General features: G+C 46.7%; 1 protein-coding gene across 35 annotated transcripts in view; it reads right to left on the bottom strand.

Moving 5' to 3' along the window:
* LUZP1 (leucine zipper protein 1) overlaps nt 1–25,376 on the bottom strand; it is a 117,718-nt gene that overhangs the window by 33,310 nt on the left and 59,032 nt on the right. For 12 of the 35 annotated variants that reach the window (XM_070598367.1, XM_070598349.1, XM_070598442.1 and 9 more), the window contains 3 exons: nt 5,794–8,984; nt 5,385–5,516; nt 81–4,129 (listed from right to left, as the gene is read on the bottom strand). In XM_070598367.1, the coding sequence (XP_070454468.1) occupies nt 3,974–4,129; nt 5,385–5,516; nt 5,794–8,865 (3,360 nt within the window). In that variant the 5' untranslated portion in view covers nt 8,866–8,984 and the 3' untranslated portion in view covers nt 81–3,973. Of the gene's footprint in view, nt 1–80; nt 4,130–5,384; nt 5,517–5,793; nt 8,985–9,089; nt 9,197–21,690; nt 21,842–25,376 lie in introns of those variants that run through there. The other 23 variants (XM_070598498.1, XM_070598475.1, XM_070598577.1 and 20 more) reach the window with 6 other exon arrangements.

Raw genomic sequence — 25,376 nt, 5'->3', positions numbered from 1 at the left:
ACGAATGCAAAGAAAACAGTTGTACGCAGAGATGACATCAACAGAAATGGCATCACTGACTCACACTCACACAGAGCACATGGGAACGAGGGAGCTTTATTGGTTACATATTGTGCTGCAGAGCCAACAGACAGCATTAGAGCCAGAGGACACATGCAGACAGGCAGCTTCAGCTCTACACATGCACCCAAGGAGTCCTGAGTCACCGCACATGGCTTTGCCCTGGTTCCAGGGACAGGGTCTGGCCTCCTTGGTCCCATGCTTGGAGCAGGAATGTAGAAGCTGCTGCACCTAGACTCCAAGGGGCAGGAGTGAGACCAGAGCACCTGCCTGAGCAAGTAGGTGTGGACCGGCAGATACTGATGTCCCCTAGCAAAGGGGCCTATAATGCAATAACAGTGTGAGGGCTACTTCCCTAGCCCTCCCAATCTTTAAAATACAAAAAAATAGACTTTATTCTCTTAAAAATACATTCCATTCAGTACATGTTCTGAGCTGTGAAGCAGCAGGAAAATAGGGCCCCTTTCCTATGATCTTGGTTGTGAGGCTATTCGGAGAACCCTGGTCCCCACTGGGGGTATTCAAAAGATAATGCCTAAAAGCAGCTCTTCCAAAGCAGTCTTGTCAGAGTAACAACAGAAAACCCCACACCAGCAAAGGCAGCTAGGGACCCAGACGCAGGGTCCCTGTTCCTTTACTGGGAAGTGGTAGCACTTGGCACTAACCCGCTAAATGTAAAGAACTAAAACTGCCCCAGGATGACAAGTCCAAGATCAACACCGACTCCTGCACTCCATGAGGGGGATGATTTATGTGCACGCTTGCCTGGGGCTGAGGCTGGAGTCCCTGGCCCCACTGCAAACCCTTTTAACCCACACTGCAACTGCTCCAGTGCCCCTCAAAAGCAGAAACAGCCACGGCTGCTTGGCCCACCATGGCTGCAGCTTTCTCTGGTTGGTTTCGGTATCCAAGTGGTGAGAGACAGGCGGCAGCAGGTGGGACAGACCAGCTCCTGGCACTTAGGCAGCTCTGCTTCCTCCGCCCAAGCAGCCCTGGAGAGCCAGGTTCCCCAGCCTCACTCAGAAGCCTCCTGCAGCTGGACGCCTGCCAGGAAAACTGAGTGAGAGCCGAGCTGCAGAAGAGGTCTGTCATGAAGTGGGTTTGCTGCCTGGGACAGTGGGGACATTTGGCTTGATTAGACAACTGTTCAAATACCAGGTCTCTCCTTTATTTGGACATTCCCTCCAGGACCCCTGATGGTGAGGCCTGGGTCCAGATGGTCACACCTAGGTTGCTTTTTAGAAATGTGCCTTCCAACTTTGGAATTTGAGAGCCAGCCTTGCCAGCCATTTGAAGGCCAGAGGAACTGAACCTCCAGCCTCCACTTGCTATTACAAATGGTATTTCCTGCAATGCTGAGGACATTTAAAAATAAAATCTATTTTACAGCGGTTCTAGAAAGTGTGCAGATTAACAAATAAAATATTTATCCTGAAACAATTGTTACAAGCAAACCCTATTGCACTCAGATTTTAAGATAGCAGCCCCAGCAAGAGGGTACTACAGCTGTCCTCTTCCACAGAGCATTTTGGGTAGTGGTAGATGGTGGTGGTGCTGAAATGTGGAAAGATCCAGACTTTGGCACCAGGAGCTACAGCACCAGAATCCAGGGCTCCAACGCCCGAGGGCGAGCATTATTGGCGAGATCTTTGTAGGCATGGCTTGGCACCCTTCTGTTTCCATCAGCAGAGATGAGCCACAGACGTAGTTTGCTGTACCCTCAGTTGACCACCACAGAGGTCGGTTTCCTTTGGACTCTCAGGGTTGCCAACCAGTGAAGAATGACAGGTAGGCTGCAGGTGAGCGCTTGCAGCCTTGAGCAAGCTAGATTTTGGCCAGTGACCCAGGAGAAGCAGCAGGAAGAGATTTTGAAAACAGCATCTTAGATTGAGTATCTGAGGCAGCGGTGTGGAGGAAAGGCAAGCCACATGACAATGCCCTTAGATTGGCAAGACTCTGGAAAGTGGAAGTGTGAGCAAAACATTCCTGTTCCTAAAAGTCACGCAGGTGCCCCCAAGCCTCCTCCAGGATCGCCACGTCTGATGCAGACGAGGACAAGACGACCGCTGGTTCCCACACTGAGTGGAGGCAGAGAAGACAACTCGGGAAGCGCAGGAACAGGAGACACACCAGCGTACGTTATGGAAAGCACCTGGCCTGAAAGCCAGGAGATGCTGTGTGGCATTGGGCAAGGCTGGTGCCAAAACGGGCTGCAGAGAACATTGCAACTAACTCTTCACTACACAGACTGGAGAAATGAGGCTGGGGAGGCTGCTCTGAGCTCATCCTCATGGCATTAGAGCATGGGGAAACTGGGAAGAATAAGGCCTAGAAAAACAAAGCCAGGGAGGAGGACGTGTTCCCCAAACCCATTTGGATGATACCTTCCAAAAGCAAGAATCACCCCCACAGGATGGTGGAAACAGAAGAATCGTACAAGGCCAGATTTAAGACCCTAAGAGACCATCTATTTCAAAGAAAACATTTTACAGATGGGGAAATCGAGACCCTGAGAGGACAACGACTTGCCCAAGGTCACACAGCAAAGAACGAAGCCATGGAGAAAACTTCGCTTTCCTGACTCCTAGCCCGATGCTCTGTGAGGGAAGAGGGTCTGCTGAAAGGGGATCCTTTGAACTGAGGGAAACTACAGACAAAGCAGCGCCAAGGACATACGGTTCTTTAACTTCCCCATGTGAATGGTATAAGGAAACGAATCGATTTTTATTTATGTGGCTTTCTAAAAGGTTTGCTACATTTTGAACTATATTAACCTGGGGCTCCCGGTGGGCATGTATTACCTTTTCCTCCAACGAAGTCATCATCATGAGAGTTGGTTTGCAGGCATCACGGGCCCACTTCCGTAGGAATGCATCAGCTTGGTAAAGTGCGACAGCTCCTCCGTGGGGCACGGAGGAGGAGGAACAAAGTCCATGCCTTTCGTGGAGCTATTGCTTTGTGGAGTGACTAAAGGGAAATCGCTTCCTCCTGTCCACTTTCCCCCTTGCTGGGCGCTTCCTAGAAGGCAGAGTATGCTGGGTCAGGCCCAGTTAAGTCTGGGAATATTCCAAAGCTGGAAATGACGAAGTCAGCCTGAAGTCTCCCGCCACAGGACAGGAGCAGGCAATGCCAGCAGCATTATTGGTGCCCAGGGAAGGAGATGCACGAGGCTTGGGCACTTCCAGGTGCCTTTGGAAGGTGAGCAGAGAGATGGGGGCTTGGGAGAGGGACGATGTCATTCCAATAGGTGGGTACCCGTGTGCTCTGCCCCCAGGAAACAATGGTCAGCCGGGGGGCCTGGTCAGAGAAGCTTTAACCTAAAGAGTAGTCCCATAATCCCTTAGAGGCAGCACAGGCCTCTTCTGCCATAAAAGTCTGAGGAACTCCAGAGGGAAAAAGAATGGAGGCCCCTAGAGGGAGCTGATGGCTGGTAAGTCTCAGTGGGTACTTAGGCCCCTAGGACACACGAGGAATGAAGTGGATGCTGTGAGGAGACTAAGAAATCAGAACATGAACCACACAGAGGGGCTGCCCTATGACACGGGAACAACCCACCAAGAAGCAGAGAAGAGCTTTTGCCTGCTGTCATGTGGTGGGGATACAAGGGCTTTCTATATCTTTCCCTGTTTGGGGGCCAGAATGACCCATCCTACCTGGGGGACAGGGACAAGGAGAGAGGACTCATGCGTCAGGGAAGGCTGGGCCCAGGTGACTATGTCCAGCTTGTAGTTTCTGATCCCCTCTGGCCAACTGGCAAAGAAGACCTGAGCCACAGCTGGCTCTCTGCTCCAGTCTCCCAGCCAAGACCTGGTGTCTGTCTAGCCCACGTAACACCTTGGATCCTTCATAGGGCGGGAAGGTGGAGGAGCTGAGGAGCAGGAGCAGAGGAGACAGCAGACCTCAGCCGGCTGGCTCAGTTCTCCTCAGCACAGGGCCTGGTTGGCCGTAACCGTTCCTCGGCCCGTCCTTGCCCAGGCTCTGGCAGCCCCTGCTTCGCAGGCAGTTCAGACCGTTCCAGAGAGTTGTGCAGTCGCCTACAGGCACTGAGTGTATAATCATCACCTTCCTCCTGTGCCAATAAATGACAAAAGTGAGCTGTGGAGGACAATCACAGTGAGTAGCAGGATGCCCTGACTCCCCCCACCCCAATGGTCCTCTCCAAGCTGGCAAAGGGAGATGAGCACACAGTTCATAGTATAACTGCAAAGATACGCTCTGGCCTGAGGACAGGCCAGGATAAAGGTCCTTGGAAATCAGGGTGGACTACGAGCTCCAAACTGCTGGGAGCTCCTGGAGTAGAGTGGGAGGCTCAACAGAACAGGAGCCCTAGAGAGGACAGGGCCTGGAATGGGGCACAGAGTGGCCCCCATACAGGTAGGGCCAGCAGTCCTTGAGTTCTGCACAGGCAGGCCGCATGCTTCTGGGGCGAGAACCATTCCCTTGGGGGCGGGGGGAAGTCCGCTGGAAAGGAAGCTGGCTGGCTCTTTCCCTCCTTCTCACCTATAAACCATCACCGAAGTTCACATGCTGCCCTTTTCTATCCCATCCTGCCCCTCGTCCTCTCTCTCAGATACCCAAAACTTCAGGGGCCCAACACCCGTCTTCGCGCTCCTCTTCTACAGAATTCTGCTTTTTTAATGTTCCCCTTGGTCCTCCCAAGCAAATGCAGATGGAGTATGAGTGAGCAGTCAGGTGGGCAGGGTGGAAAGGACGCTGCGTTTAGAGACAGGAATCCTGGATTTGAATCTTAACTCTTCCAGTCATTCACTTGGGTGGCCCTGCGGAAGGCACTTTGTGTTTCCAGCTCTGTTTCTACGTGTAAAAAATGGGACAGGACTGAGACTGAGCTGGTGAGCGGGGAGAGCGCGGTCCCGTGTTAAGTCCCCTGTAAAGGCTTACGGGGCTTTTCAAGTTAACACAGCCACCTCCTGTGGAAAGAAGGGAGCAGTGTCTAGGTCCAAAATGTCCTTCGTCATCACAGGCTCCACATCTAAAAGACACTCCCGGGGGGCTTCCCTGTCACATACTACTATGACCTTCAACTAAGGAGGTGGTTCCAGAGTTATCTGTCCTGTGATGAGCCAAACTGAACCAGTCCGGCTCTCACACTGAGGATATACTGGGCTAGACGGGTGTCTGAGGCAAAAGAAAGGGGCGCTCAGGAGTCAAGCTTATAAAGGAGGCCCAGTGGAAGCCCGGGCCCTCCTTGTCCCTTACATGCCAGCAGCTGACAAGGATCTGCTGCCTAAACTGAGGCGGGCAGGAACTCGCTTGCCTGGCCCCCTCTCCGTGCTCTACAGAAGAGCCCCCAGCTTCCTCCTCACCTCGAGCTGCGCAGCAGCTGCAGCTGGTTCCTGGGCTTCCAGGTGCTGCTCTGGGGGCCGTGAGGGGAGCTCCTGTGGCTGCTCTGGCAAACCCAGAGGATGGAGGCCGTCTCTCTCTCCTTTTTGTGTGGCCTTCATATATGAAGGCAAAATGGAGGAGATAAATTGGGATAAAGATTTTGGAAATGCCTGCCACTCTCAGCCCAATATCACCTTCAGGGTACTTTCTTCTTCCCGCCTTAGCTCTGAGCAACCCACTTGTACCCAGTGTTTCCCAACCCCATGGTCTCCATAAGACTGAGTCACACAGGCCAGGGCAGAATAAAGGAGAAAAGGGGGAAGTGAAAGGAGGGGGAAGGGAGAGAGAAGAGGCAGGGGAGAGGGAGAGAGGGAAACAAGTGCGACGTACCATGCCAGCTGAGTGGTTCCAGGCTGCGGCCGGGACGGCATCTCCTACCCGATTCCGGCGAGTGAGCACCTCGGACACGGTGAGGCTGCTTTGGGTCCTTCTGGAGGTGAGCTCAGGGGCTTCCCCCGAATTTCCCACCCTTCGAGCGCCCTGCTCAAAAAGGTGTGGCCTGGGCTGTTCAAGGTCTGAACAGTCTGTGGAAGACCTCTGGGTGTAGGCGTTGCTGGGCTCCACGTTTTTAACTGCTCGAGTTAGGGGGTCTTCTAAAGAGTTCAAGTCTCGCCTGCTCTTCCAGGCATTCCGCACAGTGACATGTCTGGCATCTGAGGGGCCCACTTCTGAAGGGGCACTATGGCTTTTCCACCTGATTGTCTCCACTGGGGGTGCATGGCTGTTCCTCTCCACAGGATCCGACGGCTTGATGATAATGCTGCTCCGCGAGACCACTGTTTCTGGCCTGTTCTTCAGGGACGCATCTCCTGCTCCTTCAGCTTCTGTAAACTGCAGGGTGATGTCATGTTTGTGAATGGAGAGCTCAAAGGGAGAGCTGACGTGGTTGCTAACTGACGTGAGCTCTGGTGGCCCAACCTGGATGTTGCTGGTGGAGGTGTGCCTCTCCCGCAGGCCCTCGCCTGGGTTGGCTCTGGGGCTGCCACTGTCAGAGGGGTAGATGGTAATGCTGCTTGTCACTTTGTTTGGCCCTGGCCAAACAGAGGTGGAGGTGGATTGCTGTTTCTCTAATGCGGCCTCAGTTCCAGATCCTCCCATAATTTTTTTCACATCCTTATCAACGATGATAGGTTTGATGACGGCCCTGGACCGCAAGGCCTCTCTGGGGCTGAAGGGGCGCTGGCTTTTTACCCCAGCACCATTGGCATCCGGGAACTCCACGGCATTGGTGGAGGCTCTCACTGGCTTCACAGATTCATTTTCTGCCCCAGCATCTTTATCATTCTCAAACAGGGCAGCTCTGAGTCCCCCGCGGGATCTGGCTTTTTCTCTCGAGTTGAGCTGTTGTCTGGGCTCTGGCTCCGGAGTGATGGTTGTGTTTACCAACTTGGCCGTAACAAGAGACACCACGTCCACATCATCATCTGAGTCTGGCTTCTCTCTGCCACTGGATTTGATGACTCGACACCTCAGGGCCTCATGCTGACTGCTGTCTTCCATCACAACTGCTATAGGTTGATCAACTCCTTTATTTGGGGTTGAAAAGCCCTGAAGGATGTTCTCTTGGCTTCTGGAGCTATAAGGATACTTTGATAAAAGTGCAGCCTTGGCATTTGCGGAAGTGGTATCAGCCTCCGGGCCACTGGCAGCCTTTCTGCCCTTAGAGAGTCCTTCTGAGGAAGATCTTCGAGATGAGGCCAGAGCTCCAATGGTCTTAGAACTGCCAGAGTCTGAGGCCTGAGTGACTTGGCTTCCACTGCCAGGCCCCTGCCCCCGCCTGCCAAAGAGGGCCTCAGCAGAAGCGTCCGAAGCCTTGTCAGCTCTACCCAGTGTGTCGTTGGGAACGGATCCGTGAGTGGTCTCACTAAACGTTCGTGTTGTCTTCTCTACCTTTCCCTTCAGCCCACTCTCAGTACCTGGCTTGGGAGTTCCCTTCCAAGCTTTACTGTGCTCCTGAGCCGCGGGCGGGTAGCGGCTGAGCACAGACGGCTGCTCCCTGCACTTCTTCCCTTCGCTCTGAGAAGAGCCAGATGCAAATCGGTCTTCAGCCCTCTTCGTGTCCTGGGCCCCGCCGTCCGCCCCCGCCCCAGGGTTGGAAGCTCTGGTGGTCCTCCTCGCGGTGAGACTGGGCGAGGAGGCCTGCCTGTTGCTCAGCGGGTAGTTCTCGTTGTTGACGGCGAGCTCCCTGTTCCGGTGCCTTTCCCGCCTCTGCTGGGGTGACAGCTCCCGGGGCGCGTGCCTGGACACAGGCACCTCGCTCCCGAGGCCCCTGGACTTAGTCCTCTCGTGCCTGCCCTTGCTGGACAGGAAGGCCTCCTCTCCCTCCACCTCCCCGTTCTCTAGCTCCTTCTGCTTCTTGATTTGTAGCTTTATCTCCTCCAGCTGGCTGGCTAAGAGTTTGTTTTTATTTTGTTCACTTAGGTAATTGTCCTGAAGGTCATTATTTTTGGCCTTCATTTTCTTAAGCTCTTCTTCCAAAGATTCAAAGTGTTTGATTTGTGTCTTAAGTTTCTCGATCTCTTGGTTAAGGTCTTTGACTTTATTGTCTTCCTGATTTCGGTTCTTCTCGTTTTCTGACTTGTTTCTTGTTTCATTCTCCACTTGCTTTAGATAGTCCAGACTGCCCTTCCTCCTCGACTCTTTGGACGGGAGTGTGGAGGAGATGCCGTCCTCGATCCGCAGGTCGTTCCTGTCTAGGAGATTCGAAGCATTCCTTGTGTAATCTCGGTTCATTTTTTTGTTCTGTTCCAGTTTTTGAGTGAGCTCTTTTATCAGTTTCTCATTTTCTTTCTCCTTCTCATTCAAGTATTTTCTCTCACTTACAAAGCTCAGAGTTAATGATTTCAGCTTTTCCAACTCTGACACTAAACTCTGCTCAGTTTTACCCAGGCGGTCCTCGGAAGATTCCAGTTCTTTCACTTTGACCCTGAGCATTTCCAGCTCCGAGGAGATTTTCTTTGTCAGGTTTCTCTCCTCGTTCAGGCTCAAACAGAGTTGGGTACAGTCATTCTTACTCCTGCTGAAGGCCTCCTCTAGCTTCTCCAGTTCAGCCATTCGTTTCTGAAGCTGCTCAATCTCGGCTTTCAGCTCCCGGGTAAGGTTTTCCTCCTCTTCAAGTTTCTCCTTCATCAGCTGGCACAAATCCTCCGCTCTCTTAATTTCCTCGTCTTTGCCCTCGATCCTCAGCACTCGCTGGCGCAGCACTTCGATCTCGGCCAACATGCTGGAGTTGCTGCCTTCGGCCTGTATCACCTTGTCCTGGAGGTCCAGGAGCTCATCCTCCGCTTTCTGGAGGTTTTTTGTGGCTTCCTCCAGCTCATCAAGGCGGCGGCTTAAACTCTGTAACTTAAACCGCAGGTGGCGGCTAGAGGCAGTATCTTTGTAGCTTGTAAATTCGGCCATGTCTACTGCCAGCCAATGTGGGCTCCTAGAGGCACCCAATTCCACTCGAGGGGATGAGAAATGGTTACCTTTCTCTTGGCATCCACGACCTTCTTTGGCAGCTGGAGATCATTATCAGTCTATGGGAGGAAAGCAGAAAGCATGTCAGGCCGCAAATCTATTTGATCTGGGATCTGGGATTCAGATCCCAGCTGTGAAAAGAGCTCCTGAATATAGTTCTGTACCTAGAACATAGCAGGCGCTCAGATTTGTTGAATGGATGAATTTGAATAAATCTGCAGGAAAACACAGCTTCTCTCTGGCTGATACTGAACTGGTAAGCAGTTTCCCCCTATGAAGAATGCCACCAGTGGCAGCAGGGCAAAAAGACACAGAAGAAACGCTTTGTTTCTCATGGCAGCTCCGAGAAAATCTTTACCGTTTGCCACCTGCATAATCTCAGGAGAGTCATTAACTTTTCTACAAATCATTAAATCAACAGCCTTGGTTTTACTTAGCTTTAAAATGGGGGCAATGATGCCTACCATACCCCTCCCCAGTACTGTCCTGAAATAATGCATGGACAGCTCTTGGTAACAAAGCAGTAAACAATCCCAACTACAGCTTCAGGGAAAGAAGTAAACCAGTTAACAAAAAGCACCTCCCTGACACAGGGAAATAACAAGACCCGGGCTCTGTCAGAGGAGAAAGGAAGGGCTGTGTCCCAGAGAATTTATAATCTTGGGTCTGCCCTCTCTTGAGTTCAGGATTCAAATGGACACCACCTTAGTGGTCTGGGATCAACCCGCCCTCACTGAGAATCTAACCTACAATGGTCTCCGCCTGCTAACAGCCCTGGGAAAGCCTGTTCACCTCCCAGAGGTAAACAAAAATACTCTGGGGAGAGAGACTCCCTACCGAGGTCACACAGGAGTCCCACAGACGAAGTCCTGCTGACGCCGAGTCTACAGTCCCAACTACACAACACATAAGGGCCAACCTGCACTATGGCTGACAAAGGAGGTCTGCACCAGTGAGCTCGAAGTCAGTGCGACGGCCTGGAGACCGTAATGAAGTGCTTTCCAGTGTTGCAAGTCATAAAAGAGGGAATCAAAAACAGGAGGCTATCCGCAAAGACAGGAAGATTGAAAGATCAACCAAATAGAATTGCTGGAAATGGAAAGAAAAATAGCAAATTAGATGCAAATGAAGAGAGCATAGTGGTTAGGAAGAGAGATGAGGAAATTACAAAAGGCAGCACAGAGTTAAAAAGACTGAAAAAGTGAAAGAGACGTCAACAGACATGGGGAATAAAACAAAGAGGTCCCAAAATGAGCAAGTTTAACAGGCAGTCCAAAAGGAAGGCACAGAGAGAGGGGAGAGGCAATACTTGAAGAGCTCCCAGAGTCGATGGAAGACACAGAGCCTCATATTCAGAAAGCAAACTGTCAAACAGGCAGGATAAAGATTAAATCTGAACCTAGATACATCATGAGGATACAGCAGAATACCACAAAGAGAAGATCCCATAAAAACAACAAGAAGGGGGGTAAAAAGACAAATATTCTATGAAGAAATAACAACTCAACTGGCTTCTCAGGAGAAATTTTTTCTTTTTTGGCTGAGGATGGTTCACCCTGAGCTAACACCTGTTGCCAGTCTTCCTCTCCTTTGTCTGTGGGCCGCCGCCAGAGCATGGCCACCAACAGAAGAGTCGTCTAAGTCCGTGCCCAGGAACCAAACCCAGGCTACCGCAGCGGAGCACACCGAACTTAACCACTAGGCCACTGGGGCCAGCCCTCAGCAGAAACTGGTAAGTAGATGTCAAGAAGAAGAAAAAAGACATGGTAGTATCTTCAAAGTTCTAGGAGAAAGTAAGTTTAACCCAGAAGTAAATACCCAGTGAAACTATGAAAGAAGGTACAATTAATTAGAAACACTTTCAGAATAAAAGGAAAATAAAAACCCAAGTGTTTATTATTCACAGACCCTCACTGAAAGAACTGTTTATGGACGTACTTCAGAATACAGAAAACTGATTACTTAAGGAAAGCATGAGATGCAAAAAGGAATGGTAGGCAAAGAAATTAACCCAAACAAGCACTGATTCAGTTAAACAATAACAAAAATTAATGGGAGGGTTGGGGGCAGGATAAAATCAAAGTGGAGCGAAAAAACTGGACAATAATAACATGCAAGTCATAGAGAGAGAAATCAGAACTCAACGTTCTTAAAACACAGTATTCCTTGGGAAGAGGACAGGTTATTATAACTAAGTTTAGACCTGAAGAGTAGCTATCAATCATATATCTGATAAGACATTAATAAACAATATATAAAGTATTCCTACAACTTAACAAAAAATAACCTGATTAAAAAATGGGCAAAGGACTTGAATAGACATTTCTCTAAAGATGATATCCAAATGCCACAAGTATAGTAAAAGATGCTCAATAATCACTAAGCATTAGGGAGTGCAAGTCAAAATCACAATGAGGAGGGCCAGCCCAGTGGTGTAGTGGTTAGGTTTGCACGCTCCACTTCAGCAGCCTGGGGTTTACAGGTTTGGATCCTGGGTGTGGACCTAGCACCGCTTGTCAAGCCATGCTGCTGTGGAGGCGTCCCACATAAAATAGAGGAAAACTGGCTCAGCAGCAATGATCCTCACCAAAAACAAAATCACAATGGGGGGGTCCAGCCCCAGTGGTTAAGTTCAGCACGGCCTGCTTTGCCGGCCCAGAGTTGGTTCCCGGGCTTGGACCTATAGTGCTCTGGTAGCAGCCATGCTGTGCTGGTGGCCCACATACTAAAAGGAAGATGGTTACTATCAAATAAACAAAAAATAAGTGTCAGTGAAGATGTGGAGAAACTGGAAACCCTTGTACACTGTTGGTGGGAAAATAAATGGTACAGTTACTAGGGAAAACAGTATGGTGCTTCCTCGAAAAATTAAAAGTAGAATTACCATGTGATCCAGCAGTTCCACTTCTGGGCACAGATCTAAAAAAACTGACAGCAGAGTCTCAAAAAGATATTCGCACACCTGTGCATAGCAGCATTACTCACAACAGGCAAAAGGTGGAAGCAACCCAGCAAGGGATGGATGGATACACAAAATGTGGTATATACATTAACATATTATTCAGTCTTAAAAAGGAAGGAAATTCTGTTGAGGAGGCACGGAGCAAAATGGCGGGGTGAGCTGACCCGGGATTCTCTCCCCTCCAAAATACAACAAAAGATTGGAAGAACTGAATTTCAGAGAATAAACATAATGCCAGCTCGTTAGAGACCTACAATACCAAGAAGGCGGAGATCATAAACCTTGCTTTACACCTTCGGAGGCCCTGGAACGGTAGGAGAGAACATCGCTCCCTCCCCTAGAGTCTGCGATCGCTGCGGCGCGGGTCGGGAAGGAGCGAGGGAGGGGCCACACGACTGGGGATCATCCAGGACTCCTGCCGCTGATTCAGTGGAGACCCGCTGACAGGGGGGAGAGCTTCCGTCCGCGAGGACCCTATAAATCAAGGGCCTTGGGAGACCAGAGAACAGAACTGATCTGAACCCAGACCGGCGCGTGTGAGTAACAGCCCCTCCCCCCCCCAGCAAAGCCAGTGGGCGCAGCCATCTTGCCCCAAGGTGGAGAGCTAACATGCCGCTCTCGACCCCCATCTAGTGGCGACAGGCTGTAACTGCAACTGAATTCTACCACCATGAGAAAAAACCGCTCCTCTACCATCCAGCAATTTATAAAAGCCCAGACCAGAAGGAAAACAATAAAAACATAGAATTAAGTCCTGAGGACTTGGAATTAGGTAAACTCAGTGATAATGAATTCAGAGCTGCTATAATCAAAAAACTCAATGAGGTAGAGAGAAAGATAGAGAAACAAGCCGAGTTCTGGAGTTACTTCACAAAAGAGATTGAAATCATAAAGAAGAATCAAACAGAATTACTTGAGATGAAAAACACAATGGACCAGATAAAACAGAATACGGATTCCCTGAATGCCCATGTAGACAACATAGAGGAGAAAATTAGCATAATCGAGGACAGACAGGCTGAATGGCACCAGACAGAGGAAGAAAGAGAACTAAGAATTAAAAAAAATGAGGAAAATCTCCGAGAGATAATGGATTCAATGAGGAGTAAGAACATAAGGATCATAGGAATTCCCGAGAATATGGAAAAGGAAAATGGAGCAGAAAGTGTGCTTAACGAAACTATTGAAGAGAACTTCCCAAATCTAGGGATCAACGGAGAAAATGTGTGTAGAGGAGGGTTTTAGATCTCCTAGATTTGTCAATGTAAAAAGACCTACCGCAAGGCACATAGTAGTAAAGTTGGCAAATAGGAATGATAAGGAGAGAATACTCAGGGAAGTAAGGAAAAAAAAGAGAATAACCTATAAAGGAGCCCCTATCAGACTGTCAGCGGATTTCTCTACAGAAACCCTACAAGCTAGGAGAGAATGGAGTGATATATTCAAAGCTTTAAAGGATAAAAACCTTTAGCCAAGAATACTCTATCCAGCAAGAATTTCCTTCAGATATGAGGGAGAAATTAAATCTTTTCCAGACAAACAAAAGTTAAGGGAATTTGTAACTAAAAGCCCTCCATTACAAGAAATCCTCAAGAAGGCTCTCATACTTGAAAAAAAGAAAAAAGGGAGAAAGGGGACACAAGCCACAGACTAGGGAGACCGATGGATAGAACCAGAACAGGATAGCAAATATTCAACTATAGCATTAGGGTAAAGGGAAGGAAACTACCAAAACAAGGATGAGCTTAGCACTCTAACTACAAATTAATAAGATGAGTTGGAATAAAAAATTAAAATAATTATTTAGGAGGGGAAGAGCAAAGGGTCTAAATCAGTATTGGTCAAGTAGGTAAGAGACCACCAGAGAACAGACTATATTATACACGAGATTCTAAATACAAATTTCAAGGTAGACACTAAAATAAAGTACAGAACAGAGTCACAAATCATAGATAAGGAAAAATCTAAGAAACCCAGCAAGACAAATTGCAGTATTAAATGGGTAATCTAAAGCACACAGGAAAAGAAACACAGGAAAACAAGATAATGAGCGACACATTGACAGCATTAAGTCCACATGCATCAATAATCACTCTCAATGTGAACGGATTGAACTCTCCAATAAAAAGACACAGAGTGGCAAAATGGATTAAAGAACAAGATCCAACAATTTGTTGCCTCCAGGAAACACACCTCAGCCCCAAGGACAAACACAGACTCAGGGTGAAGGGGTGGAGGACAATACTTCAAGCACATAGCAAGGAAAAAAAGGCAGGTGTTGCAATTCTCATATCAGACCAAGTGGATTTCAAAATAAGACAGGTAAAGAGAGACACAGAGGGACAATATATAATGATCAAAGGGACACTTCATCAAGAAGAAATAACGCTTATAAATATCTATGCACCCAACACAGGAGCACCAAGATTCATAAAGCAACTATTAACAGACCCAAAGGAAGATGTTAAAAACAGCACAATAATAGTAGGGGACCTCAACACCCCATTCACATCAATGGACAGATCATCCAGACAGAAAATCAACAAGGAAATAGTGGAGCTGAATGAAAAACTAAAACAATTGGACTTAATAGACATATATAGATCACTCCACCCTGAAGGAGCCGAATACACATTCTTCTCAAGTGCACATGGAACATTCTCTAGGATAGACCATATGTTGGGAAACAAGGCAAGCCTCTACAAATTTAAAAAAATTGAAATAATAACAAGCATCTTCTCAGATCATAGTACTATAAGGCTAGAAATTAATTACAAGAAAAAAGCTGAGAAAGGCACAAAGATGTGGAGACTAAACAACACACTACTGAACAAGCAATGGATCATTGAAGAAATTAAAGAAGAAATAAAAAAATACCTGGAAACAAATGAAAATGATAGCATGCCATACCAACTCATATGGGATACAACAAAAGCTGTATTAAGAGGAAAATTCATCGCAATACAGGCACATCTTAACAAACAAGAAAAATCCCAAATAAGCAACCTTAAAGCACTAACTGAACTAGAGAAAAAAGAACAAATGAAGCCCAAAGTCAGCAGGAGAGAAATAATAAAAATCAGAGCAGAAATAAATACTATTGAAACGAAAAAGGCAGTAGAAAGGATCAATGAGACAAAGAGCTGGTTTTTTGAGAAGATAAATAAAATTGACAAACCACTAGCCAGACTTACAAAGAAAAAAAGGGAGAAAGCTCAAATAAACAAAATCAGAAATGAGCGAGGAGAAATAACAACAGACTCTGCAGAAATACAAGGAATTATAAGAGAATACTACAAAAAACTATATGCCAGCAGAATGGATAACCTAGAGGAAATGGATAAATTCTTGGACTCCTACAATCTCCCAAAGCTCACTCAAGAAGAGGCAGACGATTTGAACAGACCAATCACAAGGAAAGAGATTGAAACAGCAATCAAAAACATCCCAAAGAATAAAACCCCAGAACCAGATGGCTTTCCTGGGGAATTCTACCAAACTTTCAGAGAGGATTTAATACCTATCCTTTTCAAGCTATTCCAAAAAATTAGGGAAAATGGAACACTTCCTAACACATTCTATGAGGCCAACATCACGCTGATACCAAAACCTGACAAGGACACCACGAAAAAGAGGACTACAGGCCAATATCACTGATGAACATAGATGCAAAAATTCTCAACAAAATTTTGGCAGCCAGAATTCAGCAATTCATCAAAAGAATCATACATCAGGATCAGGTGGGATTCATACCAGGGACACAGGGATGGTTCAACATCCGCACATCAATCAACGTGATACACCACATCAACAAACTGAGGAATAAAAACCACATGATCATCTCAATAGATGCAGAGAAGGCATTTGACAAGATCCAAAAGCCATTTATGATAAAAACTCTGAACAAAATGGGCATAGAAGGAAACTACCTCAACATAATAAAGGCCATATACGACAAACCCATAGCCAACATCATACTCAATGGGCAAAAACTGAACCCCATCCCCCTGAAAACAGGAACGAGACAAGGATGCCCTCTATCACCACTCTTATTTAACATAGTACTGGAGGTCCTGGCCAGAGCAATCAGGCAAGAAAAAGGAATAAAAGGAATCCAAATAGGGAGGGAAGAAGTGAAACTCTCGCTGTTTGCAGACGACATGATCTTATATATAGAAAACCCCAAAGAATCCATTGGAAAACTCTTAGAAGTAATCAACAACTACAGCAAAGTTGCAGGGTATAAAATCAATTTGCATACTGATGTCAAAGAGTGTACTGCCTACGTTTTCTTCCAGAAGCCTTATGGTTTCAGGTCTCACCTTTAGGTCTTTAATCCATTTTGAGTTTATTTTGGTGAATGGTGAAAAAGAATGGTCAATTTTCATTCTTTTACATGTGGCTTTCCAGTTTTCCCAGCACCATTTGTTGAAAAGACTTTCTTTTCTCCATTGTATGCCCTCAGCTCCTTTGTAAAAGATAAGCTGTCCATAGATGTGTGGTTTTATTTCTGGGCTTTCAATTTTGTTCCATTGATCTGTGCACCTGTTTTTGTACCAGTACCATGCTGTTTTGATTACTGTAGCTTTGTAGTATGTTTTGAAGTCAGGGATTGTGATGCCTCCCGTTTTGTTCTTTTTTCTCAGGATTGCTTTAGCAATTCGGGGTCTTTTGTTGCCCCATATGAATTTTAGGATTCTTTGTTCTAATTCTGTAAAGAATGTCATTGGGATTCTGATTGGGATGGCGTTGAATCTGTAGATTGCTTTAGGTAGAATGGACATTTTAACTATGTTTATTCTTCCAATCCATGTACATGGAATGTCTTTCCATCTCCTTATGTCGTCATCCAATTCTCTCAAAAAGGCCTTGTAATTTTCATTATATAGGTCCTTCACTTCCTTAGTTAAATTTACCCCAAGGTATTTTATTCTTTTTGTTGCGATTGTGAATGGTATTGTATTCTTGAGTTCTTTTTCTGTTGGTTCATTACTGGAGTATAGAAATGCTACTGATTGATGCATTAAAAGGATCTTTTCGGACACCATGCCTTCTCAGAGAAGGGAAACAACAGAAAGAATAAACAAATGGGACTTCATCAGATTAAAGAGCTTCTTCAAGGCAAATGAAAACAGGATTGAAACAAAAAAACAACCCACTAACTGGGAAAAAAATATTTGCAAGTCATATATCTGACAAAGGCTTAATATCCATAATATATAAAGAACACTCGCAACTCAACCACAAAACATCAAACAACCCAATCAAAAAAGGGGCTGGAGACATGAACAGACATTTCTCCAAAGAAGATATACCGATGGCCAATAGGCACATGAAAAGATGCTCATCATCGCTGATCATCAGGGAAATGCAAATCAAAACTACACTAAGATATCACCTTACACCCATTAGAATGACAAAAATATCTAAAACTAATAGCAACAAATGTTGGAGAGGTTGCGGAGAAAAAGGAACCCTCATACCCTGCTGGTGGGAATGCAAACTGGTGCAGCCACTATGGAAAACAGTATGGAGATTCCTCAAAAAGCTAAAAATAGAACTACCATAGGATCCAGCCATCCCACTACTGGGTATTTATCCAAAGAGCTTGAAGTCAGCAATCCCAAAAGTCCTGTGCACCCCAATGTTTATTGCAGCACTGTTTACAATAGCCAAGACGTGGAAGCAACCTAAGTGCCCATCAACAGACGAATGGATAAAGAAGATGTGGGTATATATACACAATGGAATACTACTCAGCTGCAAAACAGAACAAAATCATTCCATTTGCAATAACATGGATGGACCTTGAGAGAATTATGTTAAGTGAAATAAGCCAGTGAGAGAAAGATAATCTGTGTATGACTCCACTCATATGAGGAATTTAAAATTATGGACCAAGAACAGTTTAGTGGACACCAGGGGAAAGGTGGGGTGGGGGGTGGGCACAAAGGGTGAAGTGGTGCACCTACAACATGACTGACAAACATTAATGTACAACTGAAATTTCACAAGATTGTAACCTATCAATAACTCAATAAAAAAAAATTGAAAAAAAAAAAGGAAGGAAATTCTAACACATGCTACCACGTGGATGAGCCTTGAGGACACTGCTAAGTGAAGTAATCCACTCACAAAAGACAAATACTGTATGATTCCACTTTATGAGGTAGCTAAAGTAGATGCACAGAATCTACAGAATTCAGAGAAACAGCAGAACGGTGGCTGCCAGGGGTTGGGAGGAAGGGGAAATGGGGAGTTTTTGTTTAATGAGAGAAAGTTTCAGTTCTGCAATAAAAACCATTTCAGAGATAGGCTGCACAACAATGTGAATATAGACTCCACACGAAACTGAACTGTACACTTAACATGAGACACTTTGTTACGCATTTTTTACCACAATAAAACATCATTTTAAAGTTTTTAAAGCAGGAAAGAAGTAAAAAGCATAGAGAAGGCAGGGCAGGCTCCAGTTTCTGATCCAGCGTGTAAGGAGCTTAGAAGTCATGACTTTGTCCTAACAAGTAAAAAGCTGAACAAGCTAACAATCAACTCTGCTTAGATCCATCACAGAACTGAGGTCACAGAGAAACCACTTCCCCTCAAATTAGACAGACAGATAAGTGGAATACAGAGAATCACAATTTACCAGAGCAGAAACCTCCAGGGGAACCAGTACCAGGGTAGGGAAACCAAAACCGCAATTGACAAATCGCTGGAGGCTCAGTGTGAAAACCCCGAGAGTGAAAAACGACGGGGGCTCTCAGTCTGGGAGGGATGCGCCACTGTGTGAGCCACACTCCAAAAGCTGCCCCAGGTTCTCATGCGAAGCTGAGAGGAAACCCCCGTGTGCTTCCAGCAGGGGGAGGGTAAAAGAACCATCTGGAAACCAGAGCCTAACCTACTGGACTCTTACCCAAGCCTGACTGACCTGGAGGAAGGGAATACCCAACTCCAGCCCACTCCAGCCGTCCCATCCCCCCTAAGAGGCAGGGGGCAGGAGGCAGGGACACCAACTAGAAGCACTTGTGACGTTCACAGCCCAGGGGCACAGGCTCACTAAAAAACTGAGACCTAATCGTAGGACAACCCAACACTTCCCGTCCCCACACACCTGACCACCACATCACTAGAGGCCTCCTCACCTCCGTTCTTTCACCCAGGACATCACGTCCCATTTCCACACAAAATTACAGAGCATATTCAAAGGCAAAAAACACAATTTGAAGAAACAGAGCAAGCATCAGAACCAGACTCAGATATGGCAGAGAGGCTAGAATCATCAGACAGAAATTTAAAACTATAAAACTCTGATGAATCAAAGAAAAATTAAATAAATGAAGAGGTAGCCTATGTTCATGGATAGGAAGACTCAATACTGTCCAAATGTCAGTTTTTTCCAATTTGAACTATAGATTCAATGTCATCCTAATCAAAATCACGACAAGTTATTTTGTGGATACAGACAAACTGGTTCTAAAGTTTATACGGAGAGGCACAAGACCCAGAACTGATAACACAATATTGAAAGAAAGGAACAAAGTTGGAGGACTGACGCTACCCAACTTTAAGACTTTCTATAAAGCTTCAGTACTCAAGACAGTGTGTCATCGCGAGAAGATAGACAAATCAATGGAATAGAACACAGAGCCCAGAAACAGACCTACACAAATATAGTCAACTGATCTTTGACAAAGAGGTAAAGACAGCAATACAATGGAGCAAAGACAGTCTTTTCAACACATAGTGCTGGAACAAATGGACATCCAAATGCACAACAATCTGGACATTCATAAAGATTAACTCCAAATGTATCACAGACTTACATGTAAAACATAAGACTATAAAACGCATACAAGATAACATAGGGGAAAACCTAGATGACCTTGGGTATGGCAATGACTTTTTAGATACAATCAAAGGCACAATCCATAAAAGAAATAATTGATAAGCTGGACTTCATTAAAATTTAAAACTTTTGCTCTGCAAAAGACACATCTGATAAAGGACTGTTATCCATAAAATACAAAGAACTCTTAAAACTCAACAATAAGAAACCAAACAACCTAATTAAAAAATGGTCCAAAACCCATCACAGACACTTCACCAAAGAAGATATACAGATGGCAATTAAGCATATGAAAAGATGCTCCATATCATATGTCATCAGAGAAATGCAAATTAAAACAACAAGATAACCACTGCATTCCTATTAGAATGGCTAAAATCTGAAAACACTGACGACACCAGATGCTGGTGAGGACGTGGAGCAACAGGAACGCTCACACTTTCCTGGTGGGAACACAAAATGGTACAGACACTGTGGAAGACAGTTTGGTAGTTTCTTACAAAACTAAACATTCTCTTAGCAAACGATCCAGCAATAGCACTCGTTGGTATTTACCCAAAGGAGTAAAACCTGCACACAGATGGTTCTAGCTCTGTTCATACCTGTCAAAACTTGGAACCAAGCAAAATGTCCTTCAGTAGGTGAGTGAATAAACAGAGTGTGGGACATCCAGACAACAGAGTATTATTCAATGCTAAAAAGAAATGAGCTATCAAGCTGTGAAAAGACACAGAGGGGCCTTAAATGCATGTTATTAAGTAAAAGAAGCCAATCTGAAAAGGCTACATACTGTATGATCCCAACTATATGACCTTCTGGAAAAGGCAAAACTATGGAGACAATAAAAAGATCAGGGGTAAGGAAGGAGGGAGGGGTGAACAGGGGGAGCACAAAGGATTTTTAGGGCAGTGAAACTACTCTGTATGATACTATAATGGTGGATATATGTCCTTATAAATTTGTCCAAAACACCAAGAGTGAACCATAATGCAAACTACGGACTCTGGGTGATAATGATGCGTCAACACAGTTTCATCAATTGTAACAAATCTACCACTCTGGTGGGGGATGTCAATAATGGGGGAAGCTGTGCATGTGTGGGGGCAGGAGATACATGGGAAATCTATGCATCTTCTGCTCAATTTTGCTATGAACCTAAAAGTCTCTAAAAAAAACTGTCTGTTAAAAATAATAAATAAAACAGGGGCCAGCCCAGTGGCATAGTAGTTGAGTTCGCACGCTCTGCTTTGGCAGCCCAGGGTTTGTGAGTTTGGATCCCGGGCGCAGACCTGCACACCACTTGTCAGGCCATGCTGTGGAGGCGTCCCACATATAAAATGGAGGAAGGCTGGCACAGATGTCAGCTCAGGGACAATCTTCCTCAAGCAAAAAGAGGAGGACTGGCAACGGATGTTAGCTCTGGGCCGATCTTCCTCACACACAACGTATATACTACATAAGTAAATAAATAAACAAAAACAATCTATCTTAAAGGCGGGGAAGAAGTGAGTGGGGCTGTTGAGAGGACTGCAATTTTAAATAGGGGAGCTGGGGTGGGGCGCAATAAGAAGGTGGCACCTGCGGAGAGACTTGAAGGAAGCCACGAAGAATGTTTAGAGGAGAATGATCCAGGCAGAGAGAAGATGGAGGAGAAAGGCATAGAAAAAGGAGTGCGCTTAATGTAGTCAAGGAACACGGACGGTGCGGCCAGACCTGAGGAACAAAAAGGACAGAAGCAAGAGATGGAGTGGACGAAGTGGAGAGATCATCAAGGAAAGCTCGGTGGTCACTGGGAGGACTGGTTTCTCCTCTGAGAAACAGAACCATCAAAAGGTTCTGAGCAGAGGAATGAAATATTCCGACATGAATTTTAAAGGGATCAATTTGAACTATATGGTTCCATTTATCTATAGTTGAAAAACAAGCAAAACTAGTCCACGGTGACAGTGGTTACCTCTGGGGAGAGAGGGACTGGAAGGAGGCTGCTGGGCGTGCTCTGTGGACGGCAGAGTCCCGGCAGTTACATGTGAAGTCTCCAAGCGATAGAAGGTTTGTGCACTCTACTGTGTGTTGCATCTCAGTAACAGAAAATAGAGACAGATGACCTAAACAGAGAGAAAGACCGACATGACTGCTGTGCCAAAACAGACTACAAAGGGTGCGGGCGAGAGCAGGAAGGCCAAATAGGAGCGCACTGCAGTAATCCAGGCAACAGACAGTGTGGCCTGGCCCCGGATGGTGGCCACACGAGTGGGAAGAAGTGGCCAGGTGTTGGCCACTTGAAAGTAGAGTCACAGGATTTGCTCCTGGAGTAGGTGAGGCGGGAGACAGAGAGGAGGCAAGGATGACTCCAGGGGTTGCGGTCTGAACCTGTGGCAGGACGGAGCGGTGATCAGTCCAGACGGGGACAACAGCCCGTGATGCAGTCTGTGGACAGAGCAGCTGAGAAGGACGGTCAGGGGTTCAGTGTGGGACATGTTATTTATGAGACGTGTATTAGTCGTCCAGATGGAGAGTTAAAGAGGCTGTTGAACATATATATCTGGAATTCAGGAGAGAGAATGGGCTGAAGAATAAATCTGGGAGTCAACAACAAATAGATGGCTTATAAAGCCATGATCTGGACGAGACTGTCAAGGAACTGAGCGAATACAGGGAAACGAGAAGGCAAAGGTCTGAGCCCCAAGGTGACCACGCTCGTTTACTGGCAGAGACCTAGAATGACCAGCAGAGGAGACAAGCGCAAAGGCAGCGGGGCGGAAGGAAACGTGGTGGAGCGCAGAGTACTGTGGAAACCTAGCAAAGAACGTCTTTCAAGAAGAGCTCAGGGCCCAGACCGGTGGCGCAGCGGTTAAGTGCGCACGTTCTACTTCGGCGGCCCGGGGTTCACCAGTTTGGATCCCCGATGTGGACGTGGCATCACTTGGCAAGCCATGCTCTGGCAGGTGTCTCACATATAAAGTAGAGGAAGATGGGCACGGATGTTAGCTCAGGGCCAGTCTTCCTCAGCAAAAAGAGGAGGACTGGCAGCAAATGTTAGCTCAGGGCTGATCTTCCTCAAAAAAAAAAAAAAAGAAGAAGAGCTCAATTCTGTCAAGTGAAGCTGATGGTTCACGTAAGATGACTAAGAAGTGACCATTAAATTTAACAACGTGGACGTCACTCTGAAGAGCAGGTTTGGTAAAATGATGGAAGTGAATGAAAGCTTTATTAGAATGACTTTAAGAGAGAAAATAAGGAAATGAATTGGAGATAACAAATACCAGATGATTTTTTAATTCTGCTAAAAACCAGAGCAAAAAGTGGGAAGGCCGTTGACAGAAGTGGTATCAAAGGTTTTTCTTCTTAAGATGGAGAAAAAAGCATGTTGGTGTATTGATAGAATAGGATCCAGGAAAAAGGGAAAATGGGACAAGTTCTGAAAGAGAAGCAATGTTCTCGGGCAGAAGAGGGAAAGTGGGCTGTAGCAGCAGTGCTGAGAGAGCAGCGGTCACCCGTGGTGCCGGGCGGGAGGGCGGAGCACGTGGGCACGGGTGTCAGTGGGCAGGTGAAGGCAGGCACGGTGACAGGAGTCTGGTGAAGCTCTCTTCTGAGTGTTGTGGCTTCTTCACTGAAGCAGAGAGCAAGGTCATCTTAAAGTGACGCCGGGGCGAGAGTACTACAGGTCATCCAGGTGAGTGGAAAATACAGAATGACTGCCAGGCAACTTTCTGGCCCCCTGGAAATGCACGTTATGAGTTACAGTGAAACCAAGCAGCAGGTTGTGTTTTTACACCCAGTCTTGTTCAGCCGACCAGAAGAAGGCCCCGAGGAGACGGCCGGACTGAACCAGGGTTGGGGCTCTGTGAGTCTAACAAAGCAAGAGAAGGACGAGGGAATTGCAGGCGTGTGCGAGGGAACTTCAGCTCAGTCGGTAAAGAGGGACGAGAACATTAAGAACACGTGGAAAACACTGACACTGCAATAGGACCAATCAACGGAAGGTCCCAATGAGGGCTGAAGGATGTTGGAGCCAGGGTACTAGCGGGAGTGAGCCTGAACGACAGGAGACGGTAATCAGAGAGGGACTTCGGGGAACTGAAGTTACCGAGGGGCTGCAGGAAGTAGTGACGTCAAACACTAAGATGTGAGCAGGTGGCACAGCACTGGGATTTTTAGGGCAGTGAAACTACTCTGTGATACTCTAACGGTGGATACACATTACACACGTGTTCAAACCCTCGGAGTGTACAACGCCAAGAGCGAACCGGAATGTAAACCGGGGACTTTGGTGACCATGATGTGAACGTAGGCTCATAAGTTGTAACAAATGTACCCCTCAGGTGGGGGATGTGATAATGGGGGAGGCTGTGCGTGTGTGGGAGCAGGGAGTACATGGGAAATCTTGGTAGCTTCCCCTCAATTTTGCTGTGGAAACTGCCCTAAAAAAATAGTGTTAACAAAAAAATGAAAATAAAAAAGCTAAAGTATGATGGTGGGAATGCTGGGGGTGGGGAGGAGGGGAAAGGAAATCACTGGAGAGAGAAATGGCTGAGAGGAGAAGGTGCTGCAAGGGTCCGCACGCCGCACCTGACAGCAGCACAGACTGCCCCGGCCAGTGATGGGGACAGCGCGTTAACCAAGCTCAAGGCCCTGAGAAGTTAGGGGTGGTGACCCGAGCGCCAGCAGATGACAGCAGCAATAAGGGTACTAGATGACGTAGTCCGATAAGATTCGATTTAAAAAGAGGGGAAAGGAGAGAGGGAACACGGTCTGAGCCATAAGAGAGAAAAAGTGACACAACAACGATCCTTTAAGAAAACCCAGGGCAAAAGAGAAACATTAAGTGGGATTCAAGGAGATGCCAAATGCCCACTTCTCTGCAACCCGATCCCTTCCACTGATTGCACTGTGAGCCGGGAGCCACCAGGTGGAGCCCCTGCTCAGCCCATAACCACCACCAAGGCCTCGGAGGTGCTGGGAAGTCAGCCTCCCTCCAGACCCTGCCCTCTCCACCACTCTGCCTCCCTGGGTACATCTTTCTCTGTCCTCTCATCTTTGCTTCTTTTGGTCTCCCCTTCTTTTCCCAGCCTACATGCTTCCTCATTCTCAAAAAAATATATATATATATTTTTTTTTTTTTTTTGAGGAAGATTAGCCCTGAGCTAACATCGGCTGCCAATCCTCCTCTTTTTGCTGAGGAAGACTGGCCCTGAGCTAACATCCGTGCCCATCTTCCTCTACTTTATATGTGGAACACCTGCCACAGCATGGCCAGGATCCAAACCGCTGAACCCCGGGCCACTGAATCAGAAGGTGCGAACTTAACCGCTGCGCCATGCGGGCGGCACCTACATTTATATATTTTTATACGAAAGAAACCTTTTCCCTTATTCCCATCCACTTTTCCTACTTTGAGGGCCACACACAAAAACACGTGTTTTCGGCCTTTTGCCTAGTGGTACAGTAAACACCCTTACCAGTTCACACACAGGGTGGAGGGGATGAGGGAGTGAATTCAGCAGGGGCCACGGAACACTTTACATGAGTAGCTACAAAGGCTCGGTACTGGCAGAGCAGTTGTTGGAAGACAAACAGACGATGCTTCCACACAGGCTTTACAAGAGCTCAGCCTCGTAAACATGCCGGAAGGCCGTTCAA

This window comes from Equus przewalskii, chromosome 2 (assembly GCF_037783145.1).
Source record: "Equus przewalskii isolate Varuska chromosome 2, EquPr2, whole genome shotgun sequence".
Lineage (NCBI taxonomy): Eukaryota > Metazoa > Chordata > Mammalia > Perissodactyla > Equidae > Equus > Equus przewalskii.
The sequence above is the reverse complement of the archived record's forward strand: the minus strand, read 5'-3'. Positions and strand labels throughout refer to the sequence as shown.